Source organism: Cryptomeria japonica, chromosome 10 (assembly GCF_030272615.1).
Source record: "Cryptomeria japonica chromosome 10, Sugi_1.0, whole genome shotgun sequence".
In the NCBI taxonomy this organism is placed as follows: Eukaryota; Viridiplantae; Streptophyta; class Pinopsida; order Cupressales; family Cupressaceae; genus Cryptomeria; species Cryptomeria japonica.
The window spans coordinates 504976748-504999445 of record NC_081414.1 but is presented as its reverse complement, the minus strand read 5'-3'; the positions used below and the strand labels follow the sequence as shown (position 1 = coordinate 504999445).

The 22698-nt window shown below is 35.7% G+C and overlaps 1 protein-coding gene across 4 annotated transcripts in view; it reads left to right on the top strand.

The window, feature by feature from the left end:
• LOC131079641 (transcription initiation factor TFIID subunit 2) overlaps positions 1 to 22698 on the top strand; it is a 139473-nt gene that overhangs the window by 66282 nt on the left and 50493 nt on the right. For all 4 annotated transcript variants that reach the window (XM_058017647.2, XM_058017645.2, XM_058017646.2 and 1 more), the window contains 4 exons: positions 3113 to 3238; positions 3336 to 3392; positions 13153 to 13232; positions 13445 to 13487. In XM_058017647.2, coding sequence (XP_057873630.2) covers positions 3113 to 3238; positions 3336 to 3392; positions 13153 to 13232; positions 13445 to 13487 — 306 coding nt within the window. The remainder of the gene's footprint in view (positions 1 to 3112; positions 3239 to 3335; positions 3393 to 13152; positions 13233 to 13444; positions 13488 to 22698) is intronic.

Below are 22698 nucleotides of genomic sequence, written 5' to 3'. Positions count from 1 at the left end.
ATCAATTAGAATCCTGAATTTGCATGAAGTGAAATTGCTTGCACCATCCAATCTGTCTTCAACTTTGAGTCCATTCACCATGATGGAAAACTTGAAATAAACAGACTAGAGCTTCAAATAAAGAAAATTTCAAAACTAAGCAATTTGGTTTTGGATCTTTTCTTTATACCTGCTCTAATACCATGTTAAATTTAGAACCAAAAAGATAAAAAAAAAAAACTCAGAAATCAGAATCAAGAATTCTTACAAGAACACAAAGACACAAAACTTATCATGGGAAAACCCTCCACTCGAGGGTGAAAAAACCCAGCCACACTAAAAAATATCTTTATTATCAAAACGAATCTGATACACTTGGTAAGATATGATTGTTATCAATTTAACAATTAACCGAATAAGTCAAAAATGACTTCTACAATGCACACCACATATATCCTCCTTTACAACATATATATATATATCTTGCACATCGATCATTGATACAAAGGTTATATAGAAAGGATTGAGCAATACACAGAAGCTATTGAAGAATACCTCCTTCGAACTTAGTCACTACTGAATACCTTCTTCGAACTTAATCACCAGAATACATAACATAGATAGAATGCCTGAACTGGATCACAGTTGGAACATAGAGATATGTAAAATGAATCGAAGAATTATAACTCTACACAGAGTGAAGATAAAAGACCACGCTCAAGGGAAAGACGACAGTTACGTGACCGACATCAAGAGAAGAGGACAATGCATGGAATCCAGATGGTAACGGCAGCCAACGCACAATACTTCCACGGAATCAACATCCAATCAAGTGCACATTCATAAAAAGCACAACCCCCAATACAAATTAATGAAGTTGATTTCACAAGAAGATACAAGCTGGCGAATAGATCATTCATGAATTGAATTTCAATATGTCTATTCATTGCAAAAGTATATCTCATCATATATTGAACAATGCAATCAAACATGTATTGCATATTCAAATATGCCATACAATAATCATAATTACGAGCAATTATTGAAAGCAATGGTGTCTATGAGATAAACATAATTTAAAATCCACAAGTATGTTCTCACATCAAAATTTCAAATGGATGGGTGAAACAATAATATGTCAAAAGAGGTTGCAAGTTTGGGATATTAGAAGCATCTTGGGTATGGAAGATGGGGTATTGCAATAGGGTTTTCAATTAAAAAATGAACTGAAGGTACTTGGAGACAGAAAAGTATTGTAAAATATAAGTAATTTTTGAATTTAATAAGATGTAATTTATTTGCACAATATACTAACCATAAAATTGCCTTAATGATCTTTTATTTTCTTACAAATTCTGCCTTTATGCCTTTCACGACTTCCCTCTCAAAACCGACAATTGCTTTTGCCATAAAATGGGATCTGCATTCTTAGAAATTCATTGTTAGTATGGATTAATGTCATGCAAGTCAAATCACATCACTACTCTCCTTTGTTGTGGCCTTTTTGATGTAAATATGGACATTGTATTACACACACTATTGGGTTGCATGGTTGCGTATTTTCATGTAAATGACATCAAACATGTTTCATTTGTGCTCACACTTAGAAGTGCTACAGGGTATTATAAAATGTAGACTACACAAGGCTTGTAAGATTTTTTATTTTGCACATTAATATTCATATCACAAATTTTCAAAGAAAACATTTATAAATTTGTAAGTAAACTATAATTATTAAGCAAGTCTATAAGGTGAAGAAAACAACCTTCCCTTTGCATCTTGTAAAGTTGTAACTTGTTGATAATTGTGACTCTAAAGGGTTTCATCTATCATCATCCCCTCTAGGAATGTATTGAGGCCATCCATAACCTTCCCGTCAACAGAAGGAAATGAAATCGAGAAACTTGAGATTTACATGATAGGCCATTTTATTTATGTACTGGTGGAGCTGCTTGTTCACCTTTGGTCAATCATGTGTTGAACGGGTTTGGCTTTTATTTTGTTTCTCCCATGCTAACAGTGGAGGGCCTGCTTGGCTGTTTCCATAGCCTTACAAAGATAAGCCCTTGGATTCTGTTCTCAATCCATCAAGTATGATGTTCCCTTTTGGAGTGTTTTGATTGATTCTTCTATCTTCCTTTATTCTTACTTTTTGATAGATGTCTAGTTTTTGCATTTCTATCTCTTTGCTCCAATCGTTTTACTTTTGATAATATTTCCAATGATTTTTTCATTTTAATAACATTTGGAGCTCCTCGGTCTCCATTAGTTCTCTTTTTATGGCACCTTCTTGTTCATCCCTTACTCTGTTATGTCTTTCTTTTAGAGAGGTCTATTGATGTCCTGCTTTTGGAAGATTGTGAGCATTGTGAGGGCATCAAAGGAGTCTCTAAATGGATCAAATGGATTGAAAGAGATACCAAAAGAAGTGGGTATCTTTATACTAACAGCCAAGGAAGTGAAAGAAGAGTTGGCTGTTTGAAGATTTCTTATAAGTAGAAACTGATCTGCATGAGTGCACTTGAAGGGGATAGGCTTAGTAAAATATGTTATTTTCTTCAACGTAAATTGTAGGATAAGTAGAAATTATTTTAATGTATGTCAGCTTCATTGTATTATTTTGATTATTGTAGATATTTTTGGCAGAAGTTCCAGAGATTAATTTTTAACTTCATTATCCTGGTGTATAATTAGCAGAGTCTCTGTTGGGTGCTAAAGTTTAATAATCAAGACTAGATTATATTTTCTTGGACATAGGATTCCTTCTCTTTGGCGTCTCTTTGTTTTAATAGTTAGAACTATATTGTGTTCATTGTGGAATTGGGGGAAGATATTTTTTGCCTTCTTTTGAAGTGGAAATTTAAACTGTGTAAGAAAAGAAGGAACTGCACAAAGGTTTTGCTTTCTCACTTAAGATTACACAATGGATCATTTTTTTGCTGTCTGTATGGACCATGACAATTTTATTTACTACATTTATGAACTGCAACTTGTTGAGTGGTGAGCATAGTGGTTTTTTTTGTATTTTCAGTCATTGGCCAGGGAAAGTCATATTTTAGCTTTTTGCGTAATTGTTGCCATCATTTCTAATGCCTTTCTTGCCTGGTCACTTCTTATACGTTGTGCATGATAGATAAATCAACTGGAAAGGGACAAAGACATAGTTGCTCAGCTTCAAGCAATTGATACATTGTGTACTTTCCCACAGTTCTCATTTGCAATAGTTAATGCTTTGAACAACTGCCTTATGGATTCAAAGGTACTTACTCTATTCTGGTGGATGTGTTTTTTTTTTTTTGAGATGGTAATTTTATTCTGAAATGATTGATTTCTGATTCATACTTGCAATGGATCAGGTTTTTTGGAGAGTGAGGATTGAATCTGCGTTTGCTTTGGCAAAAACAGCTAGAGAGGTCTGATTTTCCTTTACATGCATTTTATTTTTTGCAATTCCTCTACATATATATAGTCATTCTAATCCCGTCACTTTATATGGTTTTTTAACTATATAGTTCGTTCTACTATGAAGGGATTAGGTTTTTCTAAGCTGTGTGTGCATATTCTGATGTTTACTGCACCATCAAGATATTTTATAAGTCTGATGTGATGCTGGTAAGATGAATGTTTAGGAAACTTTTGATATGATACATCAACAAAATCTTAGCCAAACTGCTTTGTTTAAGTACAAGCAAAAAACAGCCATCTGTGTGATTGGACAATTTCTCAAGAGTGACCTATTCTGTATTACAGTCAGGAGATTTGTTCAAAAGGCTAAAGTAAGTTAATGTGACCTCAAAAGTACAATTAATGAAATAAGAAAAGTACTACTGGGAAAGGTAATCAAGGTTCTGAAAATAAACTGAGCACTTCACCTTGGAAACAATTTATTAAATAACTACAGGGGGATAAGTCATATGCGCCTAAATCTAAGTTATATGGGTTTTAACTTTTAAGTGCAAAAGTGCAAATAACAAAGTGAGGGTAGGTTGGCTTAATGAACATTGAAATAAGGCTTAGGCTAGAGGAATGAATGACATCATTATCACTTACAAAAGGGTATTTTCAGGATTGGATAATATCCATAGGGTAGTGTGTTGGTCTAAAGGTGTTAGATTGGGCAATCTTACAAGGAAGCAGGGTAGCTCTCTTATAACCTTTTTTAATGCCCAATATCTATGATTGGATAGGGTTAAAGAAAATTTAGCAATACACAAGTGTTGGTGATAGTGGCATGTGAAACTAGGGAATTGCATCATTTATTATCCTGCTCTGGATAGTTAGTAATGGTGGTAAAGTGGACTAGGTAATTACATCATCTATTATCTTGCACTGGATTGTTGGTTGGGCAATTTTCTACGATATAGTTACCTTTAACTTATTAACTTTCTTTTCTCATTGTATCTATTCACCATTCTTCTCGTTAATAAGACATTAATTGCAAAGCCTTCTCTATCTTACATTGGAACAATAGGTGAGGAATCAAGTGGAAGAGAGGAAATGCTTCAAGCTTTTCATTTGGCTCCACAAGCTTCAGGGAACACCACCTATTCAATGTTGTTTTGATATATAATTGCTTATTCTAGCATATTTGCCCTTTTAAGGGCTAGCGGGCGATACTAGCGTATTCTAGCAAGCGTGTGTGGGCCCATCTTATTCTAGCAGGCTAATTAATAAATGTAAATGATGTTCAATTTTCCATTCAATATGCAAGTTATATTCTAGTTGATGTTATCTTGTTCTATGTATTATCTATTTATATTATAAATTTGACTATCTTCTTTTGTATGGCAGGTGAAAGGAGCATTTATTGATTTCGATGTCCTTTCTCACAAATACCATTTGATATATATATGCAAGCTGGGTACGATCAAGCAATGCCTTGACCGGTCATGTCTTTTAGACATGACCGATCAAGACATTACTTGATCGTGCCCCTTTGCTAATCGTAGTGATAACAAACGGTATATGTTTAACAACCGATACCAATCGGTGTATATTTATCTTAACAACCGATACCAATCAGTGTATGCTTAACTTCACAGCCCGATACCAATCGGTGCGTATTTACCTTGCCACCCGATATTAATCGGTGTATACATAACCTGATATCAATCGGTGCAAGCTTATATTGACACCCGATACTAATCGGTGTTTGGTTGATCCGATAATCATTTGTTTACTATTAAATATGTTAACCGATATAATCGGATTGCATTGGTTAGCCCAATTTAATAATCGGTGAACACAAATAATGTAACCGATATTAAATCGGGATTCTATGCTATAGGATGATTATCGATAGTTAGGCATTTAATCGGACTAAGTAGATTGATCATATACGAATGAAGAATGGTTATCAAATGAAGGATTAATAGCTTGAAGTTTTTCATCATAATTATCGATAGGATAAATGATTGAATGAGAGACTTCATTTATCTCTCATTCAATTATTTATCTTACCGAAGCTATCATGCATTAACACTCCCTCTTAGCTAGGTAAGATAAATTCCAACAATATATCAAGTATCACAATTCAAATGATAGTTAGCATTCTTTACACAATCTGACTCTCTAGAAAATCATATCACCTAATCACATGATATGAAGTATCACCTAAACACATGATACAAATGTCCATCACGTCAATCTTGTGATGACAGGATATCACCTAAGCATGTGATATCAGTATTGCCTAAACACGCAATACTTAAGGATAATCATATGAGAGATTAAATTCTCATCTTATCCAAGTTGTGATATGTGCACTAACACCTTATACAAATGTTTTACCACAACACAATCATGGCACATCCATGACACACTAGGGATCCAACATGATAACTGGTTTGGACATCATAAGATTGTCACCTTATAATGTCTTCATACAAGTGTTCATTATCTTGAGAGATCGTCACCTCTTAGATATGAACCTAGGGGACAAAATCCAAAATGTCCTATCATGACAAAGAAGTTTACACATTAAACATCTTATTGATATGCAAATACCGATTTACAAAGCAAATTACCTTCCTATCATACCTAAACCTTTTCTGAAGTGATCAACCTTCACTCTGGAAAGAGGTTTGGTCAGAATATTTGCAGTTTGATCTCCTGTACAAACATATTCTAATTGGATCACATTCCTGTCTACCATATCTCGCACATAGTGGTATGGAATCTCAATATGCTTGGATCTGTCATGGAACACTGGATTTATTGAAAGTTTTATGCAGCTTTGATTGTCACAATGTATAACAGTGGGTTTCATAGGCTCTCCAAACAACCCCACAAGCAGCTTCCTAAGCCATACTATTTCTCGGGCAGCCATAGAAGCTGCAATGTATTCGGCCTTGGTGTAGCATTGAGCTACAGAAGACTGCTTCCTGCTGATCCAAGATATCATAGCTGAACCTAGACTGAAGCAACACCTTGAAGTGCTTTTTCTGTCAGTCACACTTCTAGCCCAATCTGAATTTGTAAATCCATGTAGGTCTATATCAACTTTCTCATATTTGAGATGAACGTTTAGGGTACCTTGTAGGTATCTCATAATGTGTTTTACTGCAACCAAGTGTATCTCCTTAGGTTCACACATAAATTGACTTAGAGCATTAACTGCATAATAGATATTTGGCCTTGTATTTACCAGGTACATCAGGGATCCAATCATCTGTCTATATTGAGTAGGGTCAGTGGGTTGTGCCTCTGCTGCTGCTTCTTTAAGTTTATGTAAATTGGTTTCCATAGGAGAGGTTATAGGCCTACAGTTTAGCATTCCGAATCTCTTCAAAATGTCCAAGGTATAGTTTCCTTGGTTGAGTATAATGTTGTCAGAATTCTCCCATACTTCCAATCCTAGGAAGTAATGAAGGAGTCCCAAGTCCTTCATATCAAATTCTTTGGATAGATCCTTCTTGCATTGATCTATAAGGTGATCATTTCCTGTGATTAATAAGACATCAACATATAAAATCAATATTAGTATATCACCTTTATTTCTTTTGTAGTAGAGATTAGGATCTGCATCATTCTTAGAGAAGCCTAGTCCTGAGAGATAGGTGTCAATTCTTTCATACCAGGCCCTGGGAGCCTGTTTAAGCCCATAGAGAGCTTTCTTGAGTCTACACACATGAGACTCAACATCATAAATTTCAAACCCTTCAGGTTGCTCTAGGTAGACTTCTTCTGAGATCTCACCATTTAGAAATGCCGTCTTAACATCCATCTGGTGTACCTTCCACCCCTTTGCTGCTGCAATGGCTAATACAACTCTTATTGATGTATACCTGGCAACAGGTACAAAAGTTTCTTCATAATCTATTCCTTCTTTTGTGAGAACCCTCTAGCAACAAATCTGGCCTAGTGTTTTTCAATACTGCCATCTGCAGCGTGCTTGATCTTGAACAACCATTTAGATGAAACAACTGATTTTTTAGTTGGCCTAGGAACAATCTCCCAAACATCATTTTTCATAATGGACTGATACTCTTTAGACATGGCATCCTTCCATACTTGATATTCAAGTGCATCTGATACATTGTTTGGTTTGGCTTTAGAGAGATCATTCATAAAGGCAACATAGCTAGTGAATTTATTAGGTGTTTTGCTTTCCCTGAAGGTTCTTGAAGGAGCAACAAACTTCTAAGCTTCTGCTACAGTCTTGGTGGCCCATAGTGGTCTTTTCTTGAGGTATTCTCTAGGTGGATTTTGAGTTTCACCTATAGTTTCCTCAGGATTCTCCCTCTGAAGCTCAGGAGTAGGATCTTCATCTATGCTAGGGGTAGGGATATAGACTTCAGGCTCTAGTGAGCTTTGGGCTCTTTTGAAGGCTAAGTCTTCTTCAAATATCACATCCCTACTTAGTTCAATATTCTTTTGACCAGGTATATAGATCCTGTAGGTTTGGGAGGTTTCACTATATCCTACAAGAATTCCCCTTTTTCTAGAAGGCTCTAATTTTAATCTTTTCTCCCTAGGCACATGAATATAGACAAGGCATCCAAATATCCTAAGATGGCTGATATCTAGTTTTGATTTAGTAAAGACTTCCTCAGGGGTCTTATCTTCAAGATGGGAGCGAGGACATCTGTTTTGAATATATACAGCAGTGCTAGTTGCTTCTGCCCAAAGATTGACATTCAGATTCTGATCAAGAATCATAACTTTGGCAGCTTCAACGATTGTCCTATTTTTCCTCTCAGCTACCCCATTTTGTTGAGGATTATAAGGTATTGTTAACTCCCTCTTAATCCCTGAATTTTTACAAAACTCTTTAAATAATTCTAATGTGTATTCCCCCCCATTATTAGTTCTTAGTGTTTTAATTTTATTTCCTGAGTAGTTCTCTGTTAGTGATTTGAATTCTTTAAACCTATTAAGGATCTCTTTTGATACTTTACATTTCAGAAAGTAGATCCAAGTTTTCCTAGAGTAGTCATCAACAAATATTACATAATACAAAAATCCCCCCAAAGAAGGTACAAACATGGGTCCACATACATCAAAATGAACTAGCTCTAAAATTTTACTTGTTTTCCTAGTACTATTTTGAAAGGCACCCTTAGTATTTTTACCTTGGGCACATCCTTTGTACGCCCCTGAATGATATTGCTTTAACTTAGGTAGACCTGTGACAAGGTCTCCCATTGATGATAAAGCTCTAAAATTTAGGTGGCCTAGTCTTCTATGCCAGACTTCATTAGCATCTGTAGTCTCATGAATTAGGGCTAAGTTGGGCTCTGTGCATAGCTCATAGAAGTAGCTTTGTCTTTGACCAATAGTTTTAGCTTTCTTGATGGATGAATTCTTTGGCCAAGCCAACACTTTGTTGTCCAAGAAGGTCACTCTGTATCCATTGTCCTCCAGTGCTGATATTGAGACTAGGTTTCTCTTGATGCCTGGAACATATAGTACTCCCTTAAGTTGTAATGATACCCTTGACTTTAGTTTAATGGTCCAGGTTTTAATGGTCCAGGTTCCAACTCCTTTGATTGGATGTGTGGAGTCATCTCCGATAGTTACTTCTTCATCATTCTACTCTTTCATGGAGTCTAACACTTCTCTGAATCCTGTAATGTGTCTGGATGAGCCACTGTTGATCACCCTGGAGTTAACTTTGTTTGATGCTTGGTTTGTAAGTGCTGAATAGAGTACATACTTCTCGGGGTCCTCTTCCCTTTTAGATTTTCCTGTTTTGGCAAATATGGCTTGTTGCTTAGCTCTTTCTGGACATTTGGCAGCATGGTGCCCAAATTTGTCACATCTGTAACATTGAATCTGAGAAGGGTCCTTCTTGAAGATGTTCTTTCTATGACGACCCTTCCTCTTTCTAAATTGTTTCTGCTTGCTTTTCTTGTTTGAGTTTGTATTTAGAAATTGGAGATCTTCATCTGTATTCTTTTGCTTGATCCCTTTCTTATTTTGCCTTGATTCCTCTTGGAGACAGTCAGCCTTTAGTCTATCGAATTTTGGAAATTCATCCCTTGCATTGATGTCTTGGACGAATGTTTCCCATATGCTAGGCAACCCATCTAGAGCAATGAGTGTTAATTCTTTGCTTTGGATCTCATATCCAAGGGTTGCCAGTTTATCCCTTAGGGCTGATATTCGCATGAAGTAGGCATTGACTGGTTCTCCTTTGATCATGGCTATGTGATTTATTTCTCTTTTTAAAGCCAAGGTTCTACTGGCATTAGATATCTCAAATGCATCTTCAAGTGCTTTGAACATGTTGTAGGCTGTTTCATGTTTCCTTATGATGGGCATAATATTATTTCTCACCCCATCAACTATGATTTTGATGGCCTTTTCATTTCCTTCTCTCCAAGTTGTTTTGTTAGGTTCATTCTTAGGTTCTGCAGTTTCAGTTTTTACAAATGATTCGACTTTATTTTCTTCTAGAATCATTTGAATTCTGAACTTCCATGTTGAGAAGTCATCACCTCCTCCGAGTCTATCTTCAAATCTGATAGTGCTAGCCATTAGAAGAATTGTGATGTTGAATATATGTTTTGCTTTGAATTTTTCACAAAATTGAACAGCCTCAGGTTCGATTTAACTATAGCTCTGATACCATGTAAATGATGTTCAATTTTCCATTCAATATGCAAGTTATATTCTAGTTGATATTATCTTGTTCTATGTATTATCTATTTATATTATAAATCTGACTATCTTCTTTTGTATGGCAGGTGAGAGGAGCATTTATTGATTTCGATGTCCTTTCTCACAAATGCCATTTGATATATATATGCAAGCTGGGTACGACCAAGCAATGCCTTGACGTACGATCAAGCAATGCCATGACCGATCAAGACATTACTTGATCATGCCCCTTTGCTAATCGCAGTGATAACAAACACTGTATGTTTAATAACCGATACCAATCGGTGTATGCTTAACTTCACAGCCGGATACCAATCGGTGCATATTTACCTTGCCACCCGATATCAATCGGTGCATACATAACCTGATATCAATCGGTGCAAGCTTATATTGACACCCGATACTAATCGATGTTTGGTTGATTCGATAATCATTTGTTTACCATTAAATATGTTAACCGATGTAAATCGGATTGCATTGGTTAGCCCGATTTAATAATCGGTGAACACAAATAATGTAACCGATATTATATCGGGATTCTATGCTATAGGATGATTATCGATAGTTAAGCATTTAATCGAACTAAGTAGATTGATCATATACGAATGAAGAATGGTTATCAAATGAAGGATTAATAGCTTGAAGTTTTTCATCATAATTATCGATAGGATAAATGATTGAATGAGAGACTTCATTTATATCTCATTCAATCATTTATCTTACCGAAGCTATCATGCATTAACAATAAAAAGGTAGATTACTACTCTAAAGGGTGGCGTGGGGGGTTAAGTTATGAGCATATTAATTTACCGCATTAATGAACTGATTAAAGAACGGATTAATGAACTGATGGCATTCTTCTAGCAGGTTTATGCCATTTACTCACTCTAGCAGGCCCACCACTATGAGCCATTTGTGGGAGGCCTCTACTACTCTAAGGTTTCTGAAGGCCCCTACAACTATATCCACCCACCCACCCTGCCTCGAGGAAGGAAGGTGCAACAAGATTTTCTTTTGGCTAATTGGCAACAATCCAATTGTTGGATGTGCATTCTTCCCACCTGGTGTTCTATATCAAGAGTGCAACATTTCGTAAGGATGAATGGCATAGGAACATTTCTTTCACTTCAGAGACAAACTAGGATGGGGCAGATTCAGATTGGCATGTTGAAGGAAAGTTACTGCTGGGAAAAACAGACAACATTTTTCTGTGGTTTGAGATTTAAATGTTTATTGTTTTTCTTTTTCTTGCAGTTCCATCAATTGCAGAAGTTCATTAAAATAAGCACGGAGGAGGGAAAAAAACAGGATTAAAGTGGATGGTGTGTCGGAAATGAAACAAAATTAATAAAAAGTGGATGTACTATGTTAAAAGGTAGAATATATTAGTTCTTTGGACATGAAAGTCATGTTGGTTATGCGAGTATCTAGGCGAGTATGAGTTTTATTTGTCTTTTTGGGAAGTTCAAACAGTAACAGGGCCTCAGGCTTTGATTACTTCGTCTCACAGGGACCATTAGAATACTTGCTTTTGATGCGTATCACTGCACATGGCATAAAAAGTGACAACCTGAATCTGGTTATTCGGGATATATAGAAGATAGCAATGATTGTAAAAAGCAAAGAATTTTTGTTGTTATAGGCAAGTGCAGTAATCTTTTTTTTTGCATACAATTTTAAAGGGCACTTTAGTGCTATTGAATAGTAAAAATCAAGTAGTTTTGTTAGGCAGCTGGTTCGAAAATTTCTTAAATACATTTTGCATTATTCAAATAGTAAATCAAATTATAAATTCTGTTCTCACACAGTGTGATGTCCCCATTTTTTCTCCATCTTGTTTTGCGAGTGTTGGCCAATTTTTGGGTTTTTTTTTTGTTCCCAGTGCGCGGGAAGTGTTTCAATGTTCTTGGAGAGTTTGGGTTACAGTTTTTTGGCTTCTGACAATCTTGTGTTTGTTAGTTGGTGACAATACTCGTTGTAGCTTTTTGTTTTTTTTTTGGATCTTTTTGGCTTTGTTCTCAGTCCTTGGAGAACATTTCTATTTATAGTAAGTGCTTGTCTGGCATCGATATTTTTTGGTTTGTTCTCTTCAACTCTCAGGGAACATTTCTATTAATAGCAAGTGCTTATTTCTATTTCAGTCATCATTTTTCAGCATCGATTATGTTCCGGCATGATCAACTTTCCTTTTTTGGCGTTTTAGTGAGTTTCCATAATATGATGGATATTATTTTAATAATTGCACTAAAGTAATAAAGTGACATTTAATTATTCACTGTAGTGTTTAAAATTTTAAATATTGTTATGTTTTGATCCTCAAAGCTGGATGCCTAGGTGATGTTTGTTTCCCAAATTGATTCTTGACCTGGAAGCTGAACTCTTATTTGTTTAGTTTCTGAAGGTGTGCGAGCCATCCATTTCTTGGCTTTGCCTTATTTGTGCATGTGTGTCCAGACTAGATGACTTACACTTTGCAATGTTACTTGTTAACATTACACAGTTCACAAACTGTAAGGTAAGTTACTATGAATTGCAAATCTTGCAAGGAGTTTTTTTGGAGCTACAAGAGCTGCAAACACAAGCTGGCTATGCTTGGACTGGTTTGAATTTATTTATTTATCTGGTTCTTATTTATCATAATATGATTGTTTATAAATCAATTAGTACTGTTAGCAATTATTTTAGTATAACAGAAGCTTGCACGTGCTTGGATTGGTTTGATGTTATTTATTTATCCATCACTTGTTTATTGTAGCATGATGGTTTATAAATCAGTTAGTACTGTTTGCAATTAATTTAGTTAAGGGCTACCAATTAGTTTTGTTGGCTGTGAGATTTTAGATAGAGGATGAACACAGTTTAATCTTTTGGTTATAGCTGATACTGTTATTTGAATCTGAGTGCTTACTGCCAACAATCTCAAGGAGCTTTTTGATATGTTTTTTCTGTTACTTGCAGTAGCGATGTTTGAGGAATATAGTTTCTTCTGGTTGGTTGTTTCCAATATTTTGTTAAAAATGTTCTGTTCACGTGTTTAATTGTTGTTCTCCACTTTCTCTATTGTTTCAGGAAACGGACTGGGCAGGCCTCACGTATTTAATAAAATTCTATAAAAGTCGTCGTTTTGACCCAGATATTGGGCTTCCCAGGTATTATTTGATTCCCACTGAAGTATTTTGAATATATCTGATTACAGATTGATTGTTCAATCTTTGTTGCTGTAGCTTTTGAACGAGTTCTGTAATCTAGAAATTTAATATTGCTAGGAATTTGGGTATATTTGTTTTTAAAAAATTTCATAGAGGGATACCAATTTTTTTAATCACTGATTTGTATTTATGTCCAATGGAAATTGTTTCAGGCCAAATGACTTCCGAGATTTTCCAGAGTACTTCGTTCTTGAGGTAATGACGTAAGGTAGGGTTTGGGAAAACAGTGTTTGTAAAGAATGCATGTTATGACAGAACTTATGGCTGTGTTTTCTGAAAATCTAGAGATTTCTTTTTTTTTTTTGGTGGCCTGTAGTCTGCAAAATAAAAATAAATAAATTATGTTCTTTGAAAGATATTATGGTTCTCTGTTTTGGAAATTTGGCCAAGACCATGACTATGAAAATATTTGGGCTGTTACGAAATTGCCTTGTTGAGGGTGATTCCAAGGGTAGGAGGTTGTTTTATACCCATTAAATGATCAACATAACATATGGGAGGGTAGTTGGTCTATTTCTGAGGTTTCTTGCCTCAGGTTGTTGGAACAAATATGGGTGCTTTGTTTTTGTTCCTTCATAAAACAGGGTTGTGTTTTTCTTTTGAACCTATTTGGCTTACTAATTATTCCAATCTCTTGATGAGATGTACAACCTGTTAGTTTTAGGGACATTTTCAGTGGTAGTAGAAATTCTTAATTTTAAGCAATCAGATGTTAATTTAAGCAATTAGATTATAGTCAGACTGTGAATAAACAATAACAGCAATAAAGCACAAGACAAAAGACACCAATACCTTGGGAAAACCTCCCTCTTGGAGGAGAAAAACCCAGCCTTAAATATAATATGTATTATCTCAAATGTAGGCAATTACAATATGGCGAACTTATCTCAGATTGCTGTCCAAAGAGCAAGTTTGCAGAGCAATGAAGGATGCAGCTCTAATCAACAGCAGAAGGAGATCAGCAGCAGATGTCTGAGATAGGCTGGAACAGAATCGCACAAGGAAAGCCTTCAACTTCGCCTAACATTATCCTTAAATAATTTCACACAAGTAAAGGAGAGTTTGCTGATATAGAAGAGCAGATTATATCCGCGGTATATGATTATAGAATGACTTCATTTGTTGATAGTTTTATATCAACCTATTGGTGCCAATTACCACCAAGTCGGCTTGCATGTTTATCTAAATTATATTACGTTGTCATTATACATTCCTCACGTTACATTTGGGTCGAGCCCAATAATTACATTTAATTGCCTTCCATGCTACCTCACGTTACACATTTGGGTCCAGCCCAATAATCACATTTGATTGCTTTGCACGTTATATGTGTAATATCCCTTGGCTAATTTGACCCTGTTTCACTTATTGAACCCCCAAGGAATATTGTCAAACACTTGGCATACAATGTTTGAAGCTGCTGTAGTGAATTCTTTATTTGTCTTCTTTGGGTTTGTAGGCTGCAAATGAAGTTATGGAAAGCTTCTAACAATGCAAAGTTGTTATAGAAATGATATACTAGCTGTTTTAGACCTTTCCACACATATGTAATGACTGAAATTAACTAGTACAGCTAGTTGACATTAAGACAAACACTTGTCATGCATCCCAAAGTACACCTACAGTCATTAGGCATTTAAGCAAACAATTGGCATGAAAGCTAAATGGCTGATCAATGTTGAATGTGGAATATGCAAATTATATCTCCATTAAACATATGCAACCTCCAAATATTTCATGATATAATCATAATAGAAAATGATGCAATGAAATAATGATTTTCCAATACAATGACCATAGATAGAAAACCTGGTATTTCAATGGCTGCCTTGATATATTGGTTTGATTCTCCTCATATGCAAATCCCTTGTCACATATATATAGCTGTTCAACCTCTCTAAATCCCCTTCTATAGAACTCCAACTACTGTAGCGCACTGTTCATGTGCACTGTTCACGGCACTGTAGCACACTATTCACGGCACTGTTCATGCGCACTGTTCACGGCACTGTAGCGCACTGTTCATGGCACTGTTCATGCGCACTGTTCATGCGCACTGTAGCAGCAAGAACAAACTTGCAATCTGCTCTTAAAACCTTGAATAATTTGTTGCCAAATAAGGATGATTCACAACCAACTATAAATGTTCTTCAACAATAAACTTCAAACCCTTGTAGAAAACTTCACCAATTTGCACAAATGAAAGAACTGAAGTATTCTTTCCCACAACTGCAATAATTCAGGTGTTATTTCACACCTTCAAAATTGCTATCAATAGGAAGTTTTCGTTTCCTATGATCAAAGAAGAAAATTGCGAAAGCCCTAGGCTCCACAATAAAAATCAATCAAAATACTATTCATCAACTGGATGCTGAGAATGAACTCTTGCCTTTCCTTTTATTCTTTCCTTAAGAGAGCTCAAACACCTTCCCGGCCAATGTGGGATAAAAGATTTATTCCCACATTAAATTATTCACTTAATGCACTTTATTATATTAAAGTGACTTTATTTTTATAAAGTTACTTTAGAACTTCATAATAATATTAAAATATTAAATAAATCACTTAAGTCACTTAAACTTTAATATCTCTTGATGTACTTGTCTGATTGCTAAGCCGTCTGAGCCAGGAGTCGACTCTCCCTATTCTCCATGTGATTGGATGCCTGTCTAAAAATAGAAACCCTGAATAGTGACTTACTATAAATAGTAAGTATGTGGAACTGAGTCTAGAAATAGCTGCAAAGGCCCAATCAAGGTTGACACTGCCAATAAGCTCTGCTCAGGTGTCTTTCTATTAATAGGAACCCTGACTCTCCCAAAATAGTAACTTACTATAAATAGTAAGTGTGCCAATCTGAGTCAAAAAACCTGTGCAAAGGCCAAAACCTGAATCCAGCTGAAGAGTAATGTCTCTAATCACCAAGTAATTGCCACACGAGGCCCTCTATCAACAATTGTTAGCCTACGAGGGTCATATGATAGGCTAATTCTTACAAACTCTGATGCTCGCAAAATGGGGACATTACAATATGCTTGGGTTGAGCTTAATAATGCATTTACATGAGAGGCAATACATATGAATTTTAATTGTCATTGACAACATCAAAATTCAATAATCAGGTATCCGAGCTAGCTATTATTTTCAACAGAAATCATTGATGAATACAAATAAAATTTTGCAAGTCTCCCAATGCAACTTTTAAATTATCTTAATTTTCAAAGCACAATAAAACTTTGTTTATTTTGCAGAGAGTAGTTCCTTCTGGTAAATTCTCCCTTCGTTTTGAACAGAATCTACATTATTGATTTTCAGTGTGTGGACTATCGTTTCTAATGTATGCAAGGATTTCTTATTTACTCCTAATGACATCTGATTATTGACATATTAGTTCCTTGTGGCAAATTCTCCTCCAGTTTTAAACAGATTCAAGATTATTGATTATGTAAAATATCATTTGTAACAAATGCAAGAATTTCATATTTAGTCATGATGACATTTGATTATTGACATATTCTTGCCATGTAGTAGCAAGAGAGCCATCTGTTGTTTTTGCTCGGTTACTACATCAAATACAAATTTGCTCTAGGTTCTATTTTCTTGGTAATGCATAGATATAGTTTTTAAATTTTTCTTGATGTTTAGACTTTGAAACTCATGGAAAAGTAATTCCCAAACAAGTCTGAAGCATAGGATTTGTATACTTTAAGCAACATTGATATTTTTGGGTAGAGACTGGCAAACCAAATGCAGCGCTCAGTATACTTTTTTTAGTGAGTTAAAAGGTTTAAAATGGAAAAAGATAATTATGTGGCACTTGAGATCATATAATATAAAATTGTTATTTAAATTATCAACATAATTTACATAATTTTCCTTGATATCAAATTTTATTGGACAAAATAACTTAAAAAAGTACATAAATTTCTTTATGAACACAAAATTTTATGCAAAATACAGTTACAAAATTTATCAAATAATAGAAAGTATAAATTTGCATCATCATGTGAATAAAACATCTAGCTGAAACTGTATTAAATTTATGACAATTGTCTTTGAAACTCATCATAAATTGTGCACCTAGGAAAGTTACTTAAAAATTGGTGATATGGTCTAATCCTCACGGTTGGTTATGGGTGTTTTCTCACTTTAGAAGGTTATGCCTGTGGCTCCACCTTGCTACTAGATGGCGGTGACTCCTTGACTATCTCATGTTCGTTATTGTTTGTACTGATATCATGCAATCCAATCTCATCCGCTTCTACTGCATCTACACTCTCTAGTGCCCCTCTCACAAAATCAATAATCTCATCCTCTGTTAATGAGGAGGGCTCCTTATCTTGCAGAAATTTAATATCATCCAAATCAATAAGCTTATATGATTTGTCCTCCATCTTTCTTGCAGCAAAAGGTTGTATTGTACAAAAAGTTAGGTCATTGAGGAATTGTCAGAATATACTATAACATTTTAATAGTACATCATTGTAATAAGTATGTTAATAATAATATATGTCTGTAGTAAATCATTGTAACGAGTATGTTAACAATATAATTAACCATTATTATTATCTCTAACATAAAGTAGCTGCTAGATGGTTGATTGGTTCCTGCTTCTGAAACAAATTATTCTATTGTATCTGTTGCTCCCTCAAAATAATGCATTCGCTTATTTCCCATTTGCCTTGGAATGATTCAATCTGGTATTGTAGCATATGAAAATCTCTGTGCCTTTGTGTGAAGGTTGGAGTTTAAAATTCCAATGAAACGAAGTGGACAAGGCTATAGAGGTTGTCTATAGTGTGTGAAGGAATTTATGACACGAGCTGCTTGAATGAATTATAGTTGGCTACTGTGGACATAACCCTATCCTTCTAACAAGAAATGAATCTTAACCTTGCTGCAAAATTGCAGAAAATGAAATGTAATGAGAAGATGTAAGAGGAACGTGGGCATGTGATTCGAGAACATTGAGAAATCTATCTAAAACACATGGAAGGTCAATTTAGAAAGTTGTATGTAGTTTCATTTGAGAACAAGGGCCACATAAGTTTGTGAGAGAACAAAGGCCATCTCCAAAAGTCATGTGGGGTTTTGTTTGAGAAGAAGGGCATGCCAAGACAATCTGCATGAAGATATAGTCGTTAAAAGAACATTTTGTCATGTGGGACTTGTTGGTATTATGGATGTGTTGCATTGGTTTTGTCATTGATGTCAATACTTATCCTTCTGGTGATCTACATTGATTTGGCACTCTGGTTATATTGGTTTACTGTTGAACCGGCACATTGTGTTCACCAGCAAGGTCAGTGACTTATGCACAGTCATCGGTATATGCTCACCGACAAGTTATATGGTTCACCGGCACTGATGATGACTTGTTATCATCTGGAGATCACTTGATTATGTCAAAGACATGGTTTGGATACTTGGTTTTGGTGTTTTGGTTATTGGTCTAATTGGGTTGACATATTTGCTGTTACCGACAGATAGGTCTAGGTTATGGACGGGTATACGTTATCTATTCCAGATCAACATGACACGTTATGGAGATGATTTATTGATTGGATATTGGTGTAAATATATTGAGCCGACATGTTGTATCGCATCAAGACTTATTTGTGATTGATTTAAATGTAATATTCTTAGTGAGCCGACCTACACATTTGGTCTTAGGTTTTGTATAAATTTAAGATCTCATTTGTGAGATGAAGTGTGGAAGTGTGGTATGATCATGATATGTGCGAATATTGAAGATCATATGAGCAGATCATAGAGCGAATCAAGCAGACATCATTTGAAGGTTAAAGGAAGGTTTGAAGGTGTTTATCAGAGCTTAAATCGGTACAGAATCCAGTATTGCAGATGCACTTTGAAGCAGTACATTATTCTAGGATTTAACCATCTTTTTGTAGTCATTGCGACTCCCATTTGAGCAGTGTGCTCTAGGCGGTTGGCTTTTCTGCATGTGCAGACCCCATTTGTATACACATGTTGTTTATAACTAGGGAGGCAGATTCCAATTGCCAATGGCAACATTGGAATCCTCTTTAGGGCTGGGCTCTTTCTCACGCCACACTTAAAAGATTGTGTGTTCCCTTCAAATAGGGCTGACCCTATAAAAGAACACGCCACACATTAGACGAAATAAAACATAAAATGGTGCCAAGTTTAAATTAAACCAAGCCGACTTAATAAAGGTCAAGCATCATATAAGTAAAGTACTTTTGGCAAGCATCAAAGATAATCTTCATTTCGTTCAACCCTCAAGCGCATTATCTTTGCAATCTAGTGCAAAATCTGATTGGAAAAGTAGGCGAATTCATCTATCTGCTACAAGTTAATTTTGTGCAAATACATCTGCACCTTGAAGGCGAATTCCATCCAAATGATGCAAAGTATGTCTGCTGTTTGAAGGCGTAATACTTCTGTCATATGAAGAGCTAGGTCATCAAGATGCAGATCTGAAGGTGACATTGCCATTGATTTGAACAGCAAAGAAGTGCTGTTTACCCTAGGTGTTTTCATCAAGCTACCTAAGAGATAAGTATTGTAATCAGAATATTGAATATAATCCATAATCAGATCTGAGGATCTTTTCTGGCTGGGTTTTTCCTCCTAGGAGGTTTTCCTAGGGTAATGGTGTCTTGTTTCATTTTGCTTATCTTCTATGTTTGTTCCTAAGTCTGAAAACCATTAATTCTAATTGCAAACAATCCAATTTAATAGTTAAATTCTGAGTCTTCCATTAATCTGAAAGTATAAAATTCAACATGGTATCAGATCTCTAGGTTATATATTAACTTTCAGATTTCAGTAGTCTTTTCTTTCCAGTTTGCTGTTTCATTTTCAGTCAAGACAATGACAGGGCTGAAAGTTGAAGATTGGCTCGAAGGGGCACTTTACTTTGCTGCTTGGAAGGTTTGCATCCTACTTCCTCTTGAGGAAGATGATCTCCTTCAGTTTGTGCAAGACAAAGAGCTGACTGCGCCCACAGATCAAGAAGAATTAAAGCAATTCAAAAGGAATGCCCTCAAAGCCAGAAAGCTCATCATTGACTCAGTTAGAGATCACCTTATCACCTCCATCTCCAAGTTCACTATAGCTAGAGAGATATTCAAACATCTAGAAGGTATTTATGAGATCAATAACCTCAGTAGAGCAATTGCATTAAGGCAACAATTACTTCATATTAAAATGGCAAAGGAAGATTCAGTTATGTCTTACTTCATGAAGATCTTAGAACTAAAGGATCAACTAGGCACAATTGGACATGACATAGAAGACAAGGATATTGTCATGATATCATTAAATGGTCTTCCAGACTCATGGGATTCCTTCATTCAATCCATAAGTGGGAGATCTGAATTCCCAACCTTTGATCGTCTTCAAAACGATTGCCTTCATGAGGAATTTTGCCTTGCCACAAGAGGAAAACTCAAGAGTCCTCAAGTGGATGATCAACATATGCTTGCAGCCCAATGCAAGAAAGGTGGTAATTGGAAGAAGAATAATCCCAAGAGGAATAGAGATTTCAGACCACCTAGTTCTTAGTATTCTTTGAAGAAGCCAAGAGATCTCTCTCGTGTTCGATGTTTCAGATGTGACAAATTTGGTCACTATGCTAAAAAATGTCAGAATGAACCCACGCAAAGAGAAGCCAACCTAAATGAAGTCTCATAACAAAATGAAGACTTCTTATTCATCTCTGCCTTGTCAAGCAGCATACCCACAGATAGTAACACATGGCTGAATGACAGTGGTGCTTCTAGACACATCACAGGCTATCGTGAATATCTTTCAGACTTAGTAGAAAAAGATACCAGTCTACATGTGGTAATTGGTGACGATGGTCGATATTCGGTAAGAGGTTCTGGCACTACTTTAAATTTAGACACTGGTATTTTACTTCACCTTAGTGATATCTTATTTGTTCTTGGATTTAAATGAAACTTAATTTCTCTTTCCACTCTAGAAGATAAAGGTTATCAAGTAGCATTTTTTGAGGGTAAAGTACTTGCTTGGCCTAAGAAATCTAGTTTTAAATCTGCTCGTGTTATTGGAAATAGATATGATAGTTTGTATAAGCTTTCCACTAACCCTGTTCAAGCCCTCATTAATGAGGCCTCTGAATCCTGTGACCTATGGCATAGAAGGCTTGGACACTTACACTTTCAAGCTCTTCCCTCTCTTGGAAAGATAGTTAAAGGTATGCCTAAACTCAGTAAATTTCATTATGATTCATGTAAAGGTTGTGCTATGGGTAAAAATGTTAAAAGTCCTTTTCATAAAAGTGAAAGTAGAGCTAAAGAAAAACTAGAACTTGTTCATTTTGATTTATGTGGCCCTATGTCTATAGCATCTCCTAGTGGATTTTTTTATTATGTAATATTCATAGATGATTTCTCAAGGAAAACTTGGATCTATTTCTTAAAGTCTAAAGAATCTGATGAAGCCTTAAGTAGATTTAAAGAGTTTTAAGGCATTGGTTGAAAACATTTTTGGTAAAAGAATTAAATGCTTAAGATTTGACAATGGAGGTGAGTATACCTCTAGCAGTTTTCATGACTTTTGTGTTGAGACAGGAATTAAGAGGGAGTTTTGTGTTCCCTACAATCTCCAGCAAAATGGTGTTGCTGAAAGAAAGAATAGAACTATTATTGAGGTTGCAAAGGCTATGATTCATGACCAAGATTTGCAGACATTTCTATGGGTTGAGGCTTCTAGAACAACAGTATATATTCAGAATAGATGTCCCCACTGCACTCTAAAGAATATGACTCCTGAAGAAGCCTTCACAAGATCCAAACCTGACATTAGCCACTTAAGAATTTTTGGAAGTCCTGTATATGTCCATGTGCCCAAAGAAAAGCGAACCAAGCTGGAGCCTTCCGGAAAGAAAGGAATGCTAGTTGGATACAGTGAATCCTCCAAAGCCTTCAGGATCTATATTCCAGGTCAAAGGTATGTTGAGGTAAGTAGGGATGTTACCTTTGAAGAAGATATTGCTTTTAAGAAATCAAAAGGTTCTCCTTTTGTTGATGAAATTAATGATAATCAAGATATGAATGTTGATACTAACCTTGAGATTCAGAGGGAGCTTGTTGAGCCTCCATTTCAAGAAGAGTATAATGATCCACCTGATCCCATGGATCCCACTGGTATACCTAGTGACATTGTTGTTAGCAAAAAGAGGCCACTTTGGGTGAGAAGCACCATTCAAGAAACTGAAAGATTTGCAGCTCCCAGTGGCACCTTTAGAGAAAGCAAGAGACCTCAAGTATTCTCTAACTGTGTTGCATTGATGAGCAATCTCATTGAGTCTGAGCCATGCAATGTTGAAGAAGCCTTGAACCATCATGCCTGGAAGCTAGCTATGGATGAAGAATATCAGTCAATCATCAAGAAT